Genomic DNA, 21,242 nt, shown 5'->3' with positions numbered 1-21,242 from the left:
AGTATTCATTGAAACACCCAACATGTTAAATGCCGATAAACACATTCTGGCCAATAAATATGAGCTATATGACTAATAAACTGGATACATTTCTAACATAAATATTATACTAAACATACAATTAATAAAGGGCCGTTTAAAATGCTTAAATGCCGAATAAAAATGTGAAATCCACCTTTAGAGTCTGCTCTTTCCTGGTTTATAAAGATATGGTGATACAAAATTATATTTTAGTCATAGAGGACAGCTAAAATGTACTATTATGCCCATACACCTATTAATGATTTCTCTAAGATAATTTATTTTGCCATACATTTAAAAAATATATATTTAAAAATAATATTTAAAAAAGTGGATAATGCTGCAAAATTTTACATCATTCAGGTATATCAATATAATATACATACTTTTATTGTATGTATTTTTTTAAACTATGAAACACAAAATCAAGGCATTACGCTGTTGTGCCTTTGAACGTCGCTGTATTACCATATGCTGTGGTATATTACCGGTCTTGACCATTTTATAAAGTCTATGGCTGTTTCTTTCCAGCCCATCGGCCGCCGTAAATTGGCATTGTGGGTAAAGTAGTCATCTAAAACTTGCGACACATTTGTAACGCATTCATTTCAAATCGACAAATAACTACAATTACAGTGAGGCGCAAGGAACATGTTTAGCAACAGTGCCTTATCTTAAAGCAACAACCACAGTTGAGTGAGGTTGGAAGCAGGGAGTAGCAGGACTTGAGGTATGTTAATATGAATGTCTTATTTGCTTCTTAAACATTTTTTTCACAGCAGAACTCTGTATCATCTCTTGAAGTCACTTACAAGCAGTAATGAATTTGCTTCTCTGGCGCCAGCAATCGTTTCAAGGTTTTGGTGGATTCTGCGGCTGTCTCAAAACCGAGTGAGCTGCCTACATAGACAGCATTTTGGGGCATATCTGTCGCGTTCGAATGTTTTACGAAAAAGCTATCTAAGAAGGCAGCGCACTAGGATTCGATACACAACCATTGTTAGCTTCATTGCTAGTGAACACGGAATTGCTACCTGGGGATTGAGACCGGCTGTCATTAACGTTATATTTAGAAACGAACCAGAAGAGCCAGAGATGCAAAACTGTGTTTGATTGTACAAAATATACCGTGAGATCAACGAAGGCCGCCTGTATGCTACTTTAGTTTGTAATACAAATAAATGTCATGAAGTCAGCCGGATATTAACCTGCCTGGGTTGTTGGTGTCAACACAGTAACCGATTTTTTTTGTTGTTGTGCTGATGCTTTTAACTGTTGGTCTAACGTTATATCCTAAAGTAAGGTTTAGATTTTCTGATTGCTCATATGCTTGAAATCCAAGTAGGCCGACTGTCTGGACCTCACTGTAAGTCATCATACCACAGCTCATAAGTGGCTTGTCACTTATCAGTTTTGCTTTCCACCCAGGTTTTCAGATCGCATCATGTGTCAGTCATGTGCAGAATTCCAGTACAGCTTAAGTTTTTATAACGAAGATCACTGCAACCTAGAAACTCAGACTACAGGATATGACTTTGGATTAGAAGTGCTCTTTGTTACAAAATCTAAGGGCAAATTGCCAGTGGAAACAAGCTCTAAAAATGTGTGCATGACCATTAGCTTGGCTGCTCTAGGTTCAAATAAATATATAAAAAAGAATTATCTTTCCTTTCTTAAAGTCAGCATGAAATGAAAATATTTTCTAATGCATGCTAGCAGTCCTATTGTAAATGAATCATTCATGTTCCTCTTTTTTTTTTTTACTTCGTCATTTTAAATCAAAATCTCATAACCTAATATTCCAGTGAAATGACAGACATTGGTTGCGTCCGAAACCTGGATAATGCTCCCTTCGGAGGACACGTTTCAAGATAGGAAGGAATCAAGGCATGTCCAAATCTAATGTTTGCTTCACATCTTATAAATTTTTGAAGGCAGCATATATGTATCCTTCACTGCCTTTGATATCCCACAATCCTGTGCTTTCCATTCAGTGACAGTTGAGCATTTGCTGGTTAGTTTGTGTGTAAATGTAAGTTGTTGTTTTTTTTACCAAAATTTTCCACGTTTGTCATATCTAGTGAGAAATTGCTAATGTAGTAATTTTTTTTTTTAAGTTCTCATCAAAGCTCTCTCTCTCTTTTGCTGTAGATCATTAAACTGTTACACTGCCTTAGAAGTCTGTCCGAGATCAGTCAGTGAGGTTTCGTGAGGTGCCTACATATACAAACACTTCCTTACAAGTCATTGTCTGATAAGGCAGCGAGGCAACAAGTCCGCTGCCTAGGTTTTCAGACGCATCCATTATGTGGTGACATATGCTGGACTTCTCCAATCATTAAGTCTGCTTTAAACCCCGCCCATTTTACAATCCATTGCAAACTTCCAATCAGATTTGTCATCCATCTAATCAGTGACCAGATTGAACCAAACCCTGTCCTACAAATTTTTGATTATCTGTTCCACTCGCAATATAAGATCTGATCTGTGGCTGCTTCCATTTAATCACAACTTCAATGCACATTCCTGGTCTTATTGCGGCACATTATTCCATTATTTAAGTATTATTTAATAAAATTATAATAACTTATTCCACCTTGAAATTGATTTAGTTTATGGCTGATGTCAACATTTCCACTCACTTTATCTTATTGAATATTCTGTCTCAATCTGCAAAATGTCACTTTATAGAAGTGAAATAAACTGCAAATTCTGTCATGACATTTAAAGTTGGCTGTTAAGATGTTAATTTTAATTAAAGAATGTATCATTTGGGTTGCACTTTATTTTACAGTATGTGTACTTCAGTAGGCTGGGTAAACCCAGCCTGATCTGCCGGCGATTTGATTTCACCTGGCAACTCAGTCTGGAAACCCGTGCATTCATTTCTACTGCTTCTGTTACACTTTTGCAGGAACCAATCACAGACTGGCTTATTCACCTGGCGTGCTATTGGTGGGTTTAATATGATGACAGATTTTAAAAAAACAATGGTTCGAAAAACAATGGGTCGTTGCCCATAAATCACGCCTCTTGTGGTCTGATTGGTTAAGGACTATCCAATTGCGAGTTATTCGAATAATGCCCGCTGATCACGCCTCTTGTGCAATAGTAAATACAGAGCAGACTCCCCAGACCAATGTTCAATTTTAAATTGAGCTTGGTCTGGTGATAGCCAGACAGGTACTTCAGTGTACTTACACAAGAAAGTACTTAGGTTTAGGGGTAGGTTGAAGGTAATCTAGTTATCACCTAGTTATTGCAATTACTATAATAAGTACGTAATATGTACATGGGGAAAAGGACTGTAAAATGAATTCTACTGTAATTTGATCCAAGTCTCTCCTTTATTTATCTCCTCTCCTTTGTTTCTGAAAAAACTGATCAGGCCTGGATTTGGCAGCCAGAAAGAAGGGGCAGCGTGGCATCCCTTTCCTCCTCTCATGTCCCCTCCCTGTGTGTCCTTACATGTCAGTGCCCCCTTGTCATCCCCCCCTTGTCTCACCCCGCCAGCCCACTGTGTTCCTCCCCCTCATGCTTGGGACAGACCGGCCTCACCGTCAGACCAATGACTGCCTGGATCATACTGCCTGTCAGCCTGGCTGCCTTCTCTATCACTGGGATATGGATAGTGTGAGTTTCAATATGCTGTCACCCTTAAAACTGTTCATTATTGTTTGTCATTTTTTTTCTTCCAAATATACAGAGTTAAATAGCAAACAACATATACAATATAGTGATGTTTTGCTCTATCCTCAGATATGCTATGGCTGTAATGAACCACCATGTTTGCCCTGTCGAAAACTGGTGAGATGGGCTTATTTCGGTCAGTTTATTTAGAGTGTAATGTTTACATCATTTGATTATCAATGCTGTTATTTTAAAGGTCGTACAATGTGACATGCACAGAGGAAACAGCCAAACTGGGCTTCCAGAAAACTTGCTGCACCATTCAAGACATTCCCCTCATCAGGTAGTCTTTATTTTGAGCTCTTCCTCTTTATTTCAACTCGTATTTGTGTTTATTTCCAGTGTGACCTGACAATGTTTTTGTCTTCCCTTTGATTCAGTAAATGCGGATCTTACCCCCCCGAGAGCTGCCTGTTCAGTCTCATTGGTAATGTGGGGGCTTTTATGGGTAAGACTGCTTGTTCACATATTTCCACACATTTTACAGCAGCAGTAACTTATCGAATGACAGAACAAAGCATGAATGGAAGCATTCAGCACCCTTGCATTCAAAGCTTTTTGAGTCACGATGGGCAGAGGTGTCACATAGATGGATGCCTGCATGAGGGGACATGCTTAATATTGCATCATTACAGACGAATGTTTTCTGGGGTCAATTAATTATGTTGTGTGTTGATATATTGATATGAATAGGGGGTTGATTGTCCTTATCTTGTTGAAGGTTGGCTGTCATCTGCTTCTATTTGTGTTGTTGTGATATGAAATCAGAGGTGTTATTACACACTTTTACACACCACATCAGAACATGTAAGATATCAAGACCTTATAAATATAAGTTAAAAACCATAAGAATTGTGTGGGAAAATACAGCAAAAAAGTAACATATAAAATAAGTTGTTCCCAAAAAGTATTTGGCTTAGGAATGTATAAATATCTTGGTGTTATATAACAAAATATCAAATCAAGTAACATTTGTTTTAAACATATAGCAGCACACTTCAGGTTTCCGTTTTAATGTTTGGGGTTAGGAAGATTTTTAAACATTTTTCAACAAGTCTGTGTTTATTTGATTAAAAATACAGTAAAAACTGTAAATTATTATAATTTAAAATGTCTGTTTTAGTAGATTTAAACAAAATCTTCAAAATTGTCTTTTTTTTTTTTACAGTCACAACAAGACAGTTTTAGAAATCATTTATAATCAGGGCTGTAGATTTAACGCATTAATTTTAAAAAAAATGAACACACATGCCCCGGACATATTTAGGTCATCTAACATTACATACAGTTGATTGATGATGAATATGATCAGTGGTGTAAATTAACGAATTACAATTACTCTCGTTACTGTAATTGAGTAGTTTTTCTCAGGAATTGTACTTTTTTAAGTTGTTTAAAAACAGTGTACTTTTACTTGAGTACATTTAAAGTAATGTATTGGTACTTTTACTGCACTATTTTCCCTAAACCTGCCGTCGCTACATTGTTTATTTTTTTCCTGTCAGCGTGATTGGCTAAGACGAATAATCAGTCATGTGTATCCATGCATTACGCGTGTGACTCCCGTCAAATCAACCACAGCGACCAGCCTAGAGTGAGGCACGTGCTTTATGAAAAGGGGTCGTTGGTGGCTACTGTATGACGACTGAAATCGGGAAATTGCCCTAAACAATTACTAAAAATTGACCGCACAATATTACATTTTCTGATACACACAAATCGTAGGTATTCTGTTAGCGCGGCACAAGTTTGCGTGCCATCTGCTGGAAACACTTCATTTAACTTGATTGTTTGCCAGGCTTCAAAGTGCATTAGGCATTAACCTATCGCCACTGCTAGATCTTTGTCCCTTACATCAAGTTTGTTTAACATGTAAACGCATTAACAGTAGGACTAAAATCTTTGCTGTACAACATGAGAGATCTTGAGGCAGGCGCAATGCTAAGTTGTGGCAGGCACGACGTGGATGGTGATGCAAGCTCTTATTACAAACAAAAATAGCAGAATAAAATAAATAAGTGGTAAATAAGTCCATGATCGCAGTTTGTTGCTCTCCTGCATCGTTCTGGAGCTGTAAAACAGTGAGATCTCTCGGCAGGCGCGACGCTAAGTTGTGGTAGGCGCAACGCTTATGACGCAAAGCGAGCTCTTATTACAAACAAAAATAGCGGAATAAAATATATAAGTGGTAAATAAGTCCATGATCGCAGTGTGTTGCTCTCCTGCATCGTTCTGGAGCTGTAAAAGTGAGAGATCTCGAGGCAGGTTTTACGCAGATGGTGACGCGCGCTTTTATTACAAACAAAAATAGCAGAATAAAATATATAAGTTTTAAATAAGTCCATGATTGCAGTTTGTGTAAAAACGGCAGAATTGCATATTGTGAAGAAAGAACAGCATTGTCCTTTCATTCACACGCATCTACCGGACTGGCAGCTGCCTCCAGCACTGGCAGGTTTTACAGGAGCTGCCTTAAGCAGTGACGGGTTTTATGGCGGCTGCCTTCAGTCCTGGCAGGTTTTTGTGGCAGCTCCCCCTGCCACGCAAAGATTTCACTCCCTCTCCGCATTAACCTGCTTTCTGTCAGCTTATTGAAGAGCATATATTTTAATGTAATGTGTACTCACATGGCGATTTAAAATTGTAGTCCATGTATATATAGCAAATAACTTTCATAAAACATCAGATTTATATTTAAATCATATTTATTTTTTAATTGCAAGCAAAAATAATCAGTGGTGAAAATTGTGAGTAACTCAAATTTGATTTCTTAACTGTATTAAAATATAAAGAGAAAACATTGATTGAAATTAAAGCAGTACAATGAATGTGTCTTGAAAAGAAAGAACTCTAAAACTAACTAAATTGTTAAAGGGTTACTTCACCGCTTTTTCATATTAAACTGTTATTCCCTTAACTAAAACAAGTTGATACACACCTCTCTCGTCTCAGTGGGTGCACTTAATCGCTCTGACACGCGGTGACGATCTGATAGCATTTAGCTTAGGCCACTAAGTCCAGTTCATTCACTATGGTACCAAACAGAGATCAAGTTAGAAGCAACCAAACACCTCCACGTTTTCCCTATTTAAATACAGTTACACGAATAGTTGAACGACCTAGTATGGTGACAAAATAAAACGTGGCGCTTCTCTAATCGTATTAAAAAGGAGAAATATAATGTATGGCTGAATAGCACTTCTGAGAGGACTTCGGCTCGGCGCAGTAAAAAGTCCCGGCTGAAACATCTTCCCTCACATCCCATCATGCATCAACCGGACCTCACATCATGTTACAAACAAATTTGTAAACAAATGAAGGAACAAACTGCAATGTCTTCCACAAGTGAGCTGGAGCTTCATTAATAATAAAGCTCAACCACTTATTCCTAATACAAACCTGATTCCACAAAAGTTGGGATATTGGTACAAATTGTGAATACAAACAGAATGCAATGATGTGGAAGTTTCAATTTTCAATATTTTATTCAGAATACAACATGGATGACATTCCCATTAAAGGGGTGGAAAACTTGTGTTTTTGGGGTGCACTGTAAAGTGTTCATACTTCGTTTAAAAAAAATTGCAATATTTTTTCATATATTTTACCTTTATTCTACACTGCTCTGTCCCTCCTTCTAAAAGGATAATACGGTTCTATAATACGCAATGGGCTCATTGGTTAGCTCGCCTAGTGCACGTGTTAGTTGATCGGTAAGTTATCACGAGCTGTGGGCGGGGCGCCGCCATTACATGTTTTCAACACTGACAGGGAGTCGGAGCCTGCTGGATTTACAACGCAAGATAATCCACTTCATCTGATATATGTAATGTGACATTACGTGAGAGAACAGAGTAGAAAATGGTTGTTAGTTGATCTGCAAAGTTTTCACGGGCTGTGGGCGTCCGTGCCGCCATTATATGTTTAAACACTGACTGAGCCTGCTGGATTTACAACACAAGATCCACTTCTCCTGATATAGGGTGAATTCAAGGTGATTGGGACACTTTTTGGCATTAAGATGACTTGGGGAAAAGTTTCCTATCACCCTGAATTCACCTTATGTGACATTACGTAAGGGAAAAGGGTATGATTGTGTTTGTTGATCTGTAAAGTTATCACGGGCTATGGGCATCTGCGCCGCTGTTATATGTTTAAACACTGACGGAGATGGGGCTGCGTGTACACATGATGTTGTAATTGATGCAGTATGTGGTCTGGCATTGTCATGTTGGAAAATGCAAGGTCTTCCCTAAAAGAGACGACATCTGGATAAGAGAATATGTTGTTTTAGAACCTGGAAATACCTTCCAGCAGTGAAAATGCCTGCGCTTCTGGATCATGTTCAGATATGGCTTTTTTTTTAACTATAAAGTTTAGCTGGAAACGGCGAATGGCACGGTGGATTGTGTTCAATGACAATGTTTTCTGGAAGTATTCCTGAGCCCATTTTGTGATTCCATTACAGTTGCATTCCTATATGTGATGCAGTGCCGCCGTCTAAGGGCCCGAAGATCATAGGCATCCATTATGGTTTTCCAGCCTTGTTCTCTGAATCTTTGGATGATATTATGCACTGTAGATGATAAACATGCAAATTTTTCTCTTAGAAACTCCTTTCTGATATTGCTCCACTATTTTTCGCCACAGCATTGAGGGAATTGGTGATCCTCTGCCCATCTTGACTTCTGAGAGACACTGCCACTCTAAGAGGCTCTTTTTATACCCAATCATGTTGCCAATTGACCTAATAAGTTGCAAACTGCTCCTCCAGCTGTTCCTTGTATGTATATTTAACTTTTCTGGCCTCTTATTACTAACTGTCCCAACTTTTTTGGAATGTGTAGCTCTCATGAAATCCAAAATGAGCCAATATTTGGCATGGAATTTCAAAATGTCTCACTTTCAACATTTGATATGTTATCTATATTCTATTTTGAATAAAACATAAGTTTATGAGATTTGTAAATTATAGCATTTCTTTTTTTATTCACAATTTGTACAGTGTCCCAAATTTTTTGGAATAGGGTTTGTAGTAGAATCTGAAGGAAGCTTATGCAGCGATTGTGTCCAAAACTAGGCACGGCGCACTATCTCGCTATCTTCGGCATGCTTATTGCCCTGTAGCATGATCCGTTTAGCTCCACAGTGAGAGTCAGTGAGCGGCGCTACAGAAGCAGGCTTACATATTTATCTGTTGAGGTGGCGTTTCTGCATTCTATGACAAGGTTGGCATATTATGAGATCTCTCGTTTGCTTGAAAAGCTTTTCTTTGACTAACAAGGAAGTTTTCAGCTCTGAAACTAACAGGATATTCTTATATGACCATGATATATATCAAAGGCTGAATAAAAAGCTTATTTCTCCAACTTCTGTAAACTAAAATAAACTAAATACATCGTCATCCAATAAAACGCATGCGCATTACTTTTCTTGTCCGTGTTGCTTTCACATTCACGTGAATAACGCATCTTTCAGGTAGTCTTGAATTCAGTACACCTGAGCTCAGCTAACCCGGGTCCACATGATGGCTTTCACATTACCAATTTTTCCTCATATTTACATCATGATATATAAGCCATATCACACACGTAATGAATTATGAAATTCATGAAATTACTATCCATACGAGCTCAAATGCAATATTGATCTTATACAACAGTTTAATAAAATAAGTTAATATTGTGTTGTTTTAGACAACATTGTGTTGTTTTTATTCTGTTTTGCTCAGTTTTGCCAACAAATAAATAAAGACAAAGCATAGCTATTCATCTCTGTCTTCGAGCAATACACTTCTGAATGAGTTTTAGACGAAACGGGTGAACCAATGATGGAGAGAGAGAACCATTACTTCTCTCATGAATGAATCAAATGAATAAATGACTCAATTAGACATTTACCACCACCTACTGTCAGATTCTTATTTAGAGTATACATTCATATTTCCATATTAATAAAAGCAATCATTAAAGATATAGTTGACCCAAAAATAGTTATTTCTCAAGCTATTGAGGAGATAATTTGTAATGTCTTTTTGATTTTTTTTATTACATAATTTATTACATAAATTATCTTTTTGGAGTAATTTCTCAGCCAAATTTTATGTGTGATTAATTTGCTATTAATCGTCACATTGTGTAATTAATTTGATTTTTTAAAATTGTGATCGCTTGACAGCCCTATTATATGTTGGTTTGGTGCTTAAGAAACAATGTTGAAAACAGTTGTTATTTTTTGACCAATAGAAAGTTTAAAAGAACAGCATTTATTTCAAATAGAAATCCTTTGTAACATTATAAATATGGCTTCTGATTAATTGAATGTGTCATTGCTGAATACAAGTAGTGGACTGTCAGAAAAGTTTAAGCATCATTTTTTCATAGTTGCTACTACTTGATTTGATATTTGCAATGTGAATAATAATGTCATAATAATAAAAAACTATATACTTAAAATATTGGCAGAACAAATTCAAATATATCATGGTCTGATTGCCTTACTTGTACTTCTGTTTTCTTTTAATGTGAAGTGGTGTTGGTGTGTTTGCTACGGTACGCTCAGATCATCGAGCACAGGAACCATTGTTGGCTCAACACAAGCGGACTTGTGTCTGGATGTACCAATGCTCTGGGACTAGTCATGGTGGGCAACTTCCAGGTCAGTCACAGAATTCTGCCTATACACTGTTGGTGAAGGATAATTGTCTGACACGTTTGTCTCATAGCAGACTAATAGCAGAACATTTTTACACCTTGACTTTTTTGTCATGCCCCAGTCCCCATTCACATACCAAACATGGTAGGATGCTTTTGGACTTCTGTTAGTGCTTTATGAGAAGATATGAAGGGCTGACTTTTTTACCTTTTGTCTTTTCATGGGCTGTAAATTCAGACTGATGCATTGATCAGCATCAGAGTGTTTCAGAAAGGCTGATGTTCTCAAAGTGATTAGTATTGATCTATGCATGCAGCAGTCTCATTCTTCAAAATGGATTTTAGAGGACGTTTCTCCCCCTCATCCTTAACAACACTTCAATTCATATGCTGAGTGTGCAATAAGCAAGTTTCTTGTTGCAGGAAAACATATATGTCAGTGTCTGTTTTCTAGTTTCAATGTCCTGGGACCTATTGCACAAAACTAGGATAAGGGATGTCTTGGTGAGCTTGTCATCTGTTTGCAAAATTTAATACACACTCACACCAAGAACAATAAAGATAAATGTATATTAGCAGATGAATTGAGCCAGGATCACCAAGATATATCCAGTCTTAATCACTTACCCTAGTTTTGTGCAATAGGCCCCTGGTCTTTTATTTGCAATGCTTTGATTTATTATTATTATTTCAATAATGTTGTACTGCTTTTCGGACAGGTGGACCATGCAAAAACACTTCACTATGTGGGTGCGGGTGCCGCCTTTCCAGCAGGCATTCTGTTCGTGTGTTTGCAGTGTTTGCTGACCTACCGGGTGGCTGTCACCTCTCTGGACTACTGGATGGCTCACATGCGCGTAGCACTGGCTTCTGGTGCTCTCATCACACTGGTTCTTAGTATCCTTCCTTGTTATTGAGTGTGACTGAAAAAATGATGAATAAGCTTGTGTTCACAATACTGTATGTCTTGACATTGATTACTTATTTGACTTGTTTATTTAGACTGTATTACCTGTGTAATTTAAAGGCTGTTGTCTTTTCAAAACTAAATGACTAACATGCTTCAATTTCTTGAGAAATTGTACTGATTGCTCTATTCCATGCAATAAGTGCACGCTGGGGATAGTTGGCTTTTAACTCTTTCCCCGCCAAACACAGAATTTTCTGGGTTTCTGTGTTTTAGCTGCCAGTAAAACCAAGCGGCAACCTCCCACAGTTACTTTTGAAGCCAATACGGAAGTAACTTAAACTGCAATTCCTCGATTGGCCACTAGGGACAGGCTCCAGAATCTGCACTTCAGAATCCTATGGGTGACGTCACAGACACTATGTCCATATTTTTTTACTTACAGTCAGAGTAAAACAAGCGATCGCATGTAATCATATGCATATGTAAAATAATGATCATCATCATTAAATGGCATATGAATCAAAATTATCTAATGTTACTGAATGAAATGTGGACCCAGGCCAAGTTAAAAGACTGTGCAAGCATTAGGGGTATTGATGGACTCAATCTATTCCATCTGTGTTTGATAATCGGTCTGGATCTGATCTGGAAACAGTCTTTAAAAAAATAGTGATTTTCTCAGATTTTTGTTCAAAATATTGCTTTTTTTATGAAACTTACCAATAGTCAAGTGTTGATAAAAAATTACTTTTTTTAAGAAGACGGGTCAGCTCTTTATTTTGATACATTGCATCCTCAGACATTCATTAAACAAAATAACATTTTGGCAACTGGCAACTCTTCTTCTTTTTTAAACGCTGGTGGGGAAAGAGTTAAAGGGATAGTTCACCAAAAATGTATATTCTGTCATCATTTACTTACCCTCATCTCATTCTTAGAGGTGTCATGAACTGGCTTTTTAATTTTTTTATACTGTTGTCTGAGGTCAACTAATGATGTTCGTGTATCGGTGGGCGAGGCTACTGGATTAGACGTGCTGTAGAGGCGGTGTTTCATGGCGCTATGACGCCATGACACGTGTGTATATGCCAGACTTTTCCAATCACGCTGTCTGCTTAAACCCGCCCCTTTTTTTAACAGTTGCAAGCTTCCGTTCATATCAATCTTCCATTCAATCAGCAACCGGATAGGACAGACCCCACCCTACTTTTTTTTCCAGGAAATCCGTTGCTCTTGAATGTCTGTAACAATAAAGAAGAAAGATATATCGCTACTTTCATTTCATCATCACAGAGCTATTATAGCTTCAGAAGACTTGATATTGAGCAGTATGGTTATATAGACTAGTTTTATGATAAATTTATAGTTTCCAAGATTCTCATTCATTGTAATTGCATGGAAAAGAGCAACATTCTTCAAAAATACACCTTTTGTGCTCTTCAAATAAGTTATCCAGGTATGCACCAATATGAGGGTGAATAAATGATGCCATATTTGAACTATACCATTTAGCATCAGATGTTTTAAATAATTTGCGGCACAATCAGCGCAAGGAAAGCCCTAGTACTGAGCTTTTACCTGTTTGTCTTCCTGCTGAGGTTCTAGTCACAATCATGAAGCCCCTGACTCATATTATAGTGGAGGTGTAATCTAATTGCTTCGGTGTAAATGTCGGCATGGAGACTGATGAGCCCAGCTGGAGTCTCCCGGCCTTCCTTCTTTATCTCCGCTGTGTTCATCAATGATTTATGGATAGTTTTTTTTCCCCAACTGGAGGAAAGGGTTGCTGGCTAATGTAACTATGAGAGCAGCTAATTAACCAGTCTCTCCATTAATAATCCATGGCTTTCCTCACTATAAGTGAGGCCATAGAGACCAGCTGTGCCTTCAGCTCACACAATTATAAGCTGCCATTTTTGAAACGTTTGAATCCTTGATGGTCCTCCTCAGGTGGGATATTCTTCATCCACGAGAGCTTTGTTTTACAACATGCAGCGGCCATCTGTGAGTGGGTCTTCACTGTAATCATCCTCGTGTTCTATGGGACTTTCACCTACGAGTTCGGCACGGTTACCACCGAGACCATGATGGCCGGCCTCCAGAGGAACCTCTCGCACGGGCCCGGTGTCATGATCGGAGACGACATCCAAGCAGGCGCCCTGGGAAGCAGCAAGGGTTTGAAATCTCCTGGAGGAAGCAGCACCTCCACTCATCTGAACTGCACTCATGAGAACATCGCAATGCTTTAAACGCAGTCGCATACTGGCAGGTGGGATGCCTCACGACGGTGCTCTAAAGACCACGCTTTTAAAGACCACGCTTGGGCTGAGATTAAAGTGATTTCGAGGAACCGTTCAGACCGAATCGAGGCAGGTTAAGAGTTGGTCTGATTTACACGCGTGACTGTTGTATATTACCATTTCAGATTTCATTTTTGTCTGACAGATTTGTCTTTTTTTCCGTCCTGTTTTGCCTTTGCGAGAAGCTCCGGTTAGGTTGTTTGTGGATGAGAAGGACAGAACGAGCATTTTTCTAAAGAGAAAGACAGAAGGAGGATTTTAGCTCCACTTTAAGGTTATTGTAAGCACAGATCCAGTGGTTTGTCATGTTACATTGCTGTTGCTTGAACTGGGTGATGGGGTCAATTTTTACTGTCACGTTTGCACAAATGTTTCAGGGTTATCTCTTTTAGAGCTTGCTACTGCTTGCCCACCCTTACTGTTGCAAATGGATGATTTGCACGTTACACAATGAATGAACTTGTAGTTTTAAGTTCTTTTCACTTTTATTTGGGATTGCAGACGATCAGGAACCGAGTATTATCATTTTTGAAATCGTGAATGTCTAAGCTATGGATCGAACTATAGCCATTTGAGTACCTGTTATTTTGGAATTAGTAGAAAAACACATTTAAATTGAAATCTTACGCGTTCAGTTAAGTCATATTTACCCATTTTTGTAATAGTGGCCTTTTTAATGATGCAGTGGGTAAGATAGATGTTTTGTCATGCTGGGTTGCTTTTGTCCTGTTTATTCTGACAAGGTGGGTTTTGTTTTTCATTTCAAGCAGGAGGAAGTGATGTAAGGTGACACCAGCTCTAACCTTGCCTTCCTGATCAGTTGAGAAGCCGTAGAGTAAATATATTCGCATTGACTGTACGTTTTATATATTATATATATATATATTTTTAAAAATAAAATGTCTTTATTATTTTTTTCTCTGTCAAGGTTCATTAAAACCACTCCAAAAATGCCACATTCATTCAGCGTTTTACATTGTGATTTTGCTTACACATCTTTTTTTGATTGTTTTGCGTTTCATCAAAACAACTAATCAGACTGAAAAGTGATATTTTACATTATCAGCACATCAGTTTTTGTTTTTCTCTGTTGCCAAAGGTTTCATTTTATTTAGTTAAATATGCCTTTGATTCGTTTAACTTTCATTGTTTTTTTTATGTAGCAGGACACATATAGCCACTAAGAAAATGACAGTACTGCAATATTATCACTTTGAAGCGATTATATGAATGAAACTGACTGGTCTCTAGGCTGGAACCTAGGAAACCGTGTTTGAAATCTGAGGGTTGAGTGGTTATGGTGGCCTTAGCATTACTGTAGTATTTGTGTGATGTTTCCAATTCAGACTATCAATCAAATGGTCTGTATTGGGATTTATTGTGCTTTTATGTTTAAATTTCACACAGAAATGTGCCAGTTACCGTCTCTGTTTGTTTGCTGCCCTTCAATGGGACAGATACGTTTCATGCCAATGATTAGACAGTAAATTTAGATGTGGTCTCTAGGCATCATACATGTTTATCTCTGTTGACTCTATTATTGGAGAGCTATTTGAAATATTGTTTCCTTCTCTTCGCATGCAAGAGAAGATTCACAGGGCTGCACTGTACAACTGAAACCATCCATTAAATATCATTTTGAAAGATGTTTTTTTTTTCATGGCTACCTCCACAATTTATTATTTGGTCATTACACAATACACCCAAACTAAACTGCACATAGAGGTACAGTAACATAATGGGTCAAACGTAATTTAAACCAAAACAAAAGGGAATAAAACCTTGGGTAATATGAAGCATGTTTAAATAAGCTTATTGAGCTAATGTTAATGTCATTTCTCATTGCCTTTTTTTCCATATCATTTGGTATAAATTACATTCAATACTTGTCAATGCATATAGAGCATATTATATTATCTGAATAATAGGTTAGGCATTTATAGGTCCCCTAAGAGCAAAAGATTGTGTAAGAATTGTTTCTTAGACTTGGTCCAATATATTAAAATCACATGGGAAAATTGTTAGATATTTTCATTTAATTTTGTTGCCAACTTTTGCGATGTATCTGTGCTTGTGAGAATGTTTGTAAGAGCCTACACTTATATATATATATATATATAGGATTGAGGATCCCACACTTACATGAAAATGATTGAAATGTGTTTTTGGTTGATGATGTTTATTTCTTGGATGTTTCATGAACTGCAGCTGTTCTCTGGATAGAAGTTATTTTTCTGATGCCTTTAAATGATGTAATCAAAGTATTTTTTATCAACACAATGCATCTGTTGAGAACAGAACAGAGACTTGAGGATCACACTCCAAAATCGAAATAAAAACAATGCAAAGAATATTTTTATTTTGTAAATGAGTAAGATTTATGTATAATTTCAATGATTTTCTTTGACAAGAGATTTATATTGAATAATAATTACCAAAACATCTGATGGAAAAATAAACAAGTGTATCTGTACCTGTCTCTGATCATTCAAAGATAAATTATTCTACTCACTTGAACTAATAATACACAATGTTTAGAGAAGTTCATTTTTTATTTGAAAAATATGGAAAAGACAATTGGACTTTTTATGAATTCAGACAATTTTCTGCTTCGACATTAGTAAAGTCATTACAAGCCTGTCTTAGCAAGGTTGAGTCATTACATCATTTTACATAAACACTTAAAATTCACACATTTTCCATGAGGTAGAGTTCTACCATATTATATAAGAAGGGTTTCATTTGGGCCCCGTTCACACTGCAGGCAAAAGTGGCCCAAATCTGATTTTTTGGGGGTCAAGTGACCAGGTCAGACTTCTTCAGAGGTAGTGTGAACACTCAAATCTAGCCCAGATCTGATTTTTCATTTTTTCAAATCAGATTTAGACCACATACATATGTGGTCCTGAATCAGACCCAGATCAGATTTTTTCCAATGCGGCCGCAGTGTGAACAACCAAGGCGGATTTGATGTGAATTTTACGTCAATCTACGTCGTCATTTGTCACAATTATGTGCCGGCGATAAAAACTTGACTAGATATTGAGAACAGCGATGGAGCGAGTCAATGGAGGGAGAGTGGGATGTTAGACCTAATTAGTATATGGGGAGATTCATATTCATAGCTTCAATTCAAGCTATGCTAGAAGGATCCTACCGTAACTGCTCCGTTTTTGAAAAAATAGCACACGAAATGGAAGAACGTGGACACAGAAAAACGTGGCTTCAGTGCCAAAGGAAGGTGACAAAAGGCCAAAATAACCCAATTTTGCTCTCTTTCTTTTCGTTCTTCTCTTCAGCACATGCTCATTAATGTTATGGCTTCCATTACACAAACATTTTAAAATAAAAGCGAAAATGGTTACTTCCTCCATAACCTCCCGTACTTTAGTGCAACAGCGCGCTACGTCTGATGTCATTGATATTGTTCTTTTGCACATGCGTATTAGTTTGAAACATCAAACAGTTCACACTGAAATCGGATATAGGCCACATTTTAAAAGGTAATTTGAACAGCCAATCAAAAAATCTGATCTGAGCAAAAAATCGGAATTGAGCATTAAGACTTGCGGTGTGAATGGGGCCTTACTGACTGGAAAGAGGACAATGTAAAGTCCACTGATAAAGTCATGAGCATTGTTTTTAATTATGGCATTCATTGCTTATGATCAGCACAATAAAGATTTATTCAGTAAGAAATCTCTTCAGGGAGCAAAATGAATCAATATGAGATCATGGAGCAAACTAATTCAAATTCACAATAAGAAAAATTGCTTTAAAACATTTTAATAAAATCAGATTTATAAAGCTACATTAGAGTTTCAAACAAACAGTTTTCAGTGCATAGCCATACAAACGCAACCTTAAAAGGGATAACAATAAAATAGTTTTTTTTCAAGTACAAGCAAACTAAATAATTTCAAAGCCTGGTCCCTGCTCAGTAAACTCACTTCCAACAAACTGAAAGTTGAATTCATATATTTGTATTTGTATCAAGTTTTTGAGATGCCGAGGTCATGTGTACATGGCTCCATGTAGATCCTCTAATCTGTGTTCTCTTTGTCTTCTCCGTTCCTTTAAAACATACAAACGCACTTAATGCTTGGACATATTCTTAAGGTGTTCGTTCACAATGAATAAGTTACAGAAATAACAATAACTGTGCGTGACTTCAAACAGAAAACATCTCCGGTTACTGACATAACCTCAGTTTCCTGAAAAGAGGCAATGAAACATTGCATCTGATGACGTTATGGGAAAACACCTTTCTTCTAGAAATACTGAAGCCTGATTCAATCACACCATTATGCCTTGCAATAGCCAGTGGCTGTCAAGCATTGGCAAAAAAAAAAACCTATATGCCGCTGAATGGTATCTTTCCCCTGAATAACCCAGTCACAAAAAAACATGAATATAAGTAACAGCATGAATGTAACATCTCGTTCCCTCATTTCAGGAAACCGAGGTTATGTCAGTAAATATGGCACAGTCTTACCTTATCTTTTTTGAACTCTTCATAGTCTGGATTGTCAGTGGGTAGTTCAAGTCGACACAAGGGACATGAATTGGTCTGGAATGTTATGTAGAAACATTAAATATTATCCATGTACATTACGGTTCAAAAGTTTGGGTCTGTAAGATTTTATAATGAAAAAAAGTCTCTAATGCTCATCAAGGCTGCATTCATTTGTCTGTCTTTCAGGAAGCTAGATATTATACTTTATGAAGTTTAAATGTGGATATTTTCCTACACAAACCAATCAATTCACTTCAGAAGGCCTTTATTAACCCCTCGGAGCTGTGTGGATTACTGTTATAATGGATGGATGAACTTTTTTGGGCTACCATTTACTGCCGTTATAAAGCTTGGATTAGCCAGGACTTTTTTAATATAACTCTGATTGTAAAGAAGAAAGTCATATACACCTAGGATGGCTTGAGGATGAGTAAATCATCGGCTATTTTTCATTTTCGGGTGAACTATCCCTTTAATTCCTGGCAAAGCTGAATTGTCATCAGCCATTACTCCAGTCTTCAGTGTCACACGATCCTTCAGAATGAATCCTAGTATGTTCATTTCTTAGCATTGTCAATGTTGAAAACAACTGTGCTGCTTAATGTTTTGTGGAAACTGTGATACATTTACTTCAGGATTATTTGATTAATATAGATAGATTGTTTTTTCTAACAATTTAAGAGTTTTACTGTAACTTTTTGATCTTTCTGGCCCCAAATCTTTGAACAGTAGTTCATTGACTTCTGGATCAAACCACTAAACGTACCTTACTGAGCCATGGCAGGATACATCCTGTGTGGAATAGATGTTTACAGGGCATCTCTCTTACAGTCTCTTCCTCCTCGAACTCCAATAAACACACCGGACACTTCAGTCCTTTATCTGTCAAATGAAGAAAGAGCTTGAGGGAAGTTTAAGAAGAAAGATCTTTGAATTCAATCAATGCCGCAACACAAGGAAACATCTACCTATGGTTATTATCAATACTCTTTACTGCCTATGCTAATGTTGCTTCATGCAATAATGTCTTCTTTTAATGTGAAGTTTGCACATGATTATGAATGAGTAGCCTGTTACCTGCTTGTTCAGGGGAGATGATGACCACAGGAAGACTCTGAACCACAGCTTTTGCTGCAGGAGGGGGGAGACGCTGGTCCCAATCCGACAAATCAAATGAACCTGAGTCTATGTCAAGACCCTGCATCAGAGACCTACAGCCGCAATGTTTTTCAAATGGTCAGCTCTATCATTACATTCCAATCCACATAGCTGACAAAAACTATAAAGGTTGGTTTTAATACTAACTAACTACTATTAATGCTAATACTATTAATTCCATTTTGTGTTCAAGAAACATTTCAAAGTTGAAAACAGTTGCTGCTTAATATTTTTTGGAAAATTGTGATCAGAGGCGGACAGTAGAGAAGTATTTTTACTTTCTACTCAAGTCAATTTTTCAAGTATATGTACTTTATTAGTGTTTTTCTTTGGAAAACTTTTACTTCACTACATTCAAAAGCTCAATGCCATACTTTTTACTGCACTACATTTCATAAATAAAAAGGTGTTTTTACCATTAATACTTCATTACATTTTAAAAATGTACTCAAGTAAAACTTTGAATTACTTTTACATGAATTAAAGAAAGTACTAATCTAATTTTTTATGTAATTAAGTATAAAATGATATTCAGTATGAAACGTAGAGCAGTAAAAAGTGCAATGTTATATTAATACAAATACCATATGCTTTGGAATGTTGTGAAGTAAAAGTTTTCCAAAGAAAAACATTCGAAACACTTTAAAAATAAACTTCACCAGAGTAAAAATACTTCAATACTGTCTGCTGCTGATTGTGGTACATTTGTTTCTGGATCCTTTGATGACTAGAAAGTTCAAAAGAACAGCATTTATTTTAAATCTTTCTTATAAATGCATTTACTTTCACTTTTGATCAGTTTAATGCATTGTTGCTAAATAAAACTATTATTTTAAAAAACTGCAAACTTTTGTAATCTTGAAATCTTGAAATTGGACTTACTACTTACTATTTATCAAACAATTTCAATGCTTTTTCATACATAATAGATTAGGAAGGGGGGTCCCTCATGAAAGATTTATCATATTTGGGGATCCATGGCATCATAAAGTTTGAAAAACTCTCCTCTAGATGGCACTGTAGTGCTTGTTACCTCGCAAGCTCGAGCAGGGCGTTCTGTCTGTACTGCTCTTCTGGATTCGTCGGCTCACAGTCATGTTCATCGAAATACGAGGCCATTTTCTACTTCACCTGATAAAAACAGAACGTAGACAATTTGAATGATATTTATCGGTGGGGTGATGCTAAAATGTTCAGGATTTTCTGAGTGAGGCTTACAGTGAGGTTGCTAGTTCACACCATAGACCGTAAACAATAGGTTCACTAAACAGTAGCACAGGAACTGGACAGGGGAAGATTTAGATAACTTATTACAACAAATGTTGATATATTTGAAACCAATGTTACACTGACCCATCTCTGGTAATGCGAATTATTTTACGATGATCTTACAATAGTTACTACATTTAAAACTGTTTAGTAAGCGAGAACATGGCATGATAAATTGTAAGATAACCTCTCTCACTGACAGACAAAGAGACACATATTAGGTGGATGGACATAAAGTACTGCTTGGATTAATGCTGCCTTCACGTGCTATCGACATTACCGTGAATAACGTAACTAGTTTGCTATTATAAAAAATTGGACTGAACGTCAACATTCAAAAGTCAAAATTTCAAGTCAAGTCAAAATTTGAATACAATGAGCTCGTAATAACGACTTCAGAAGTGGGAAGTAGGACATTTTCCGATTGCACATGAAGGCAGCATTTCATTTCAGACATCCAAGTGTTTCTATAAGATAAAAGCTGCTGACATATTTGAAACAATAATAATAGCTAGTTTGCATAATAATTCAAAGTAAATCTAATTGATCAAATTTCATTAAATCTCAAAACGTGTGAAATAGCCTTATTTGTTTAAAATTGTAAAATATAATAAATTAAATTCGACCTACTGTTTTGTAATCATCAGGAATGGAAACTTGTTTCACTGCACTGTCAGCGCGAAGATAACAACTCACTATCGCGATATTTGCAAGATGAAGCTGGT

General features: G+C 36.9%; 2 protein-coding genes across 3 annotated transcripts; one reads left to right on the top strand and one right to left on the bottom strand.

Annotated features, from left to right (window-relative positions):
* Nucleotides 1-627: 627 nt before the first annotated feature.
* Nucleotides 628-16,047, top strand: tmem150aa (transmembrane protein 150Aa). The gene is made up of 8 exons (XM_067438953.1): nt 628-751; nt 3,410-3,654; nt 3,781-3,828; nt 3,908-3,994; nt 4,092-4,159; nt 10,241-10,368; nt 11,084-11,261; nt 13,225-16,047. Exons 2-8 carry the CDS (start codon nt 3,590-3,592, stop codon nt 13,521-13,523), a joined length of 873 nt encoding a protein of 290 aa, XP_067295054.1. The 5' UTR covers nt 628-751; nt 3,410-3,589; the 3' UTR covers nt 13,524-16,047.
* A 1,297-nt stretch (nt 16,048-17,344) lies between these two features.
* rnf181 (ring finger protein 181) lies at nt 17,345-21,228 on the bottom strand. Of its 2 annotated transcripts, XM_067438958.1 has the most exons (7): nt 21,148-21,228; nt 20,467-20,530; nt 20,282-20,379; nt 19,168-19,301; nt 18,857-18,972; nt 18,070-18,144; nt 17,345-17,648 (listed from the first exon to the last, which is right to left on the bottom strand). In XM_067438958.1, exons 3-7 carry the CDS (start codon nt 20,365-20,367, stop codon nt 17,589-17,591), a joined length of 471 nt encoding a protein of 156 aa, XP_067295059.1. In that variant the 5' UTR covers nt 20,368-20,379; nt 20,467-20,530; nt 21,148-21,228; the 3' UTR covers nt 17,345-17,588. The 2 variants fall into 2 exon arrangements, with proteins under 2 accessions (XP_067295059.1, XP_067295060.1); XM_067438959.1 differs by lacking the exon at nt 20,467-20,530 and having other exon boundaries at nt 21,148-21,209.
* Between the last annotated feature and the right edge of the window lie 14 nt (nt 21,229-21,242).

The sequence above is a fragment of the Pseudorasbora parva genome, chromosome 3 (assembly GCF_024679245.1).
Source record: "Pseudorasbora parva isolate DD20220531a chromosome 3, ASM2467924v1, whole genome shotgun sequence".
Lineage (NCBI taxonomy): Eukaryota > Metazoa > Chordata > Actinopteri > Cypriniformes > Gobionidae > Pseudorasbora > Pseudorasbora parva.
This window is presented reverse-complemented; position numbering and strand designations above follow the sequence as displayed.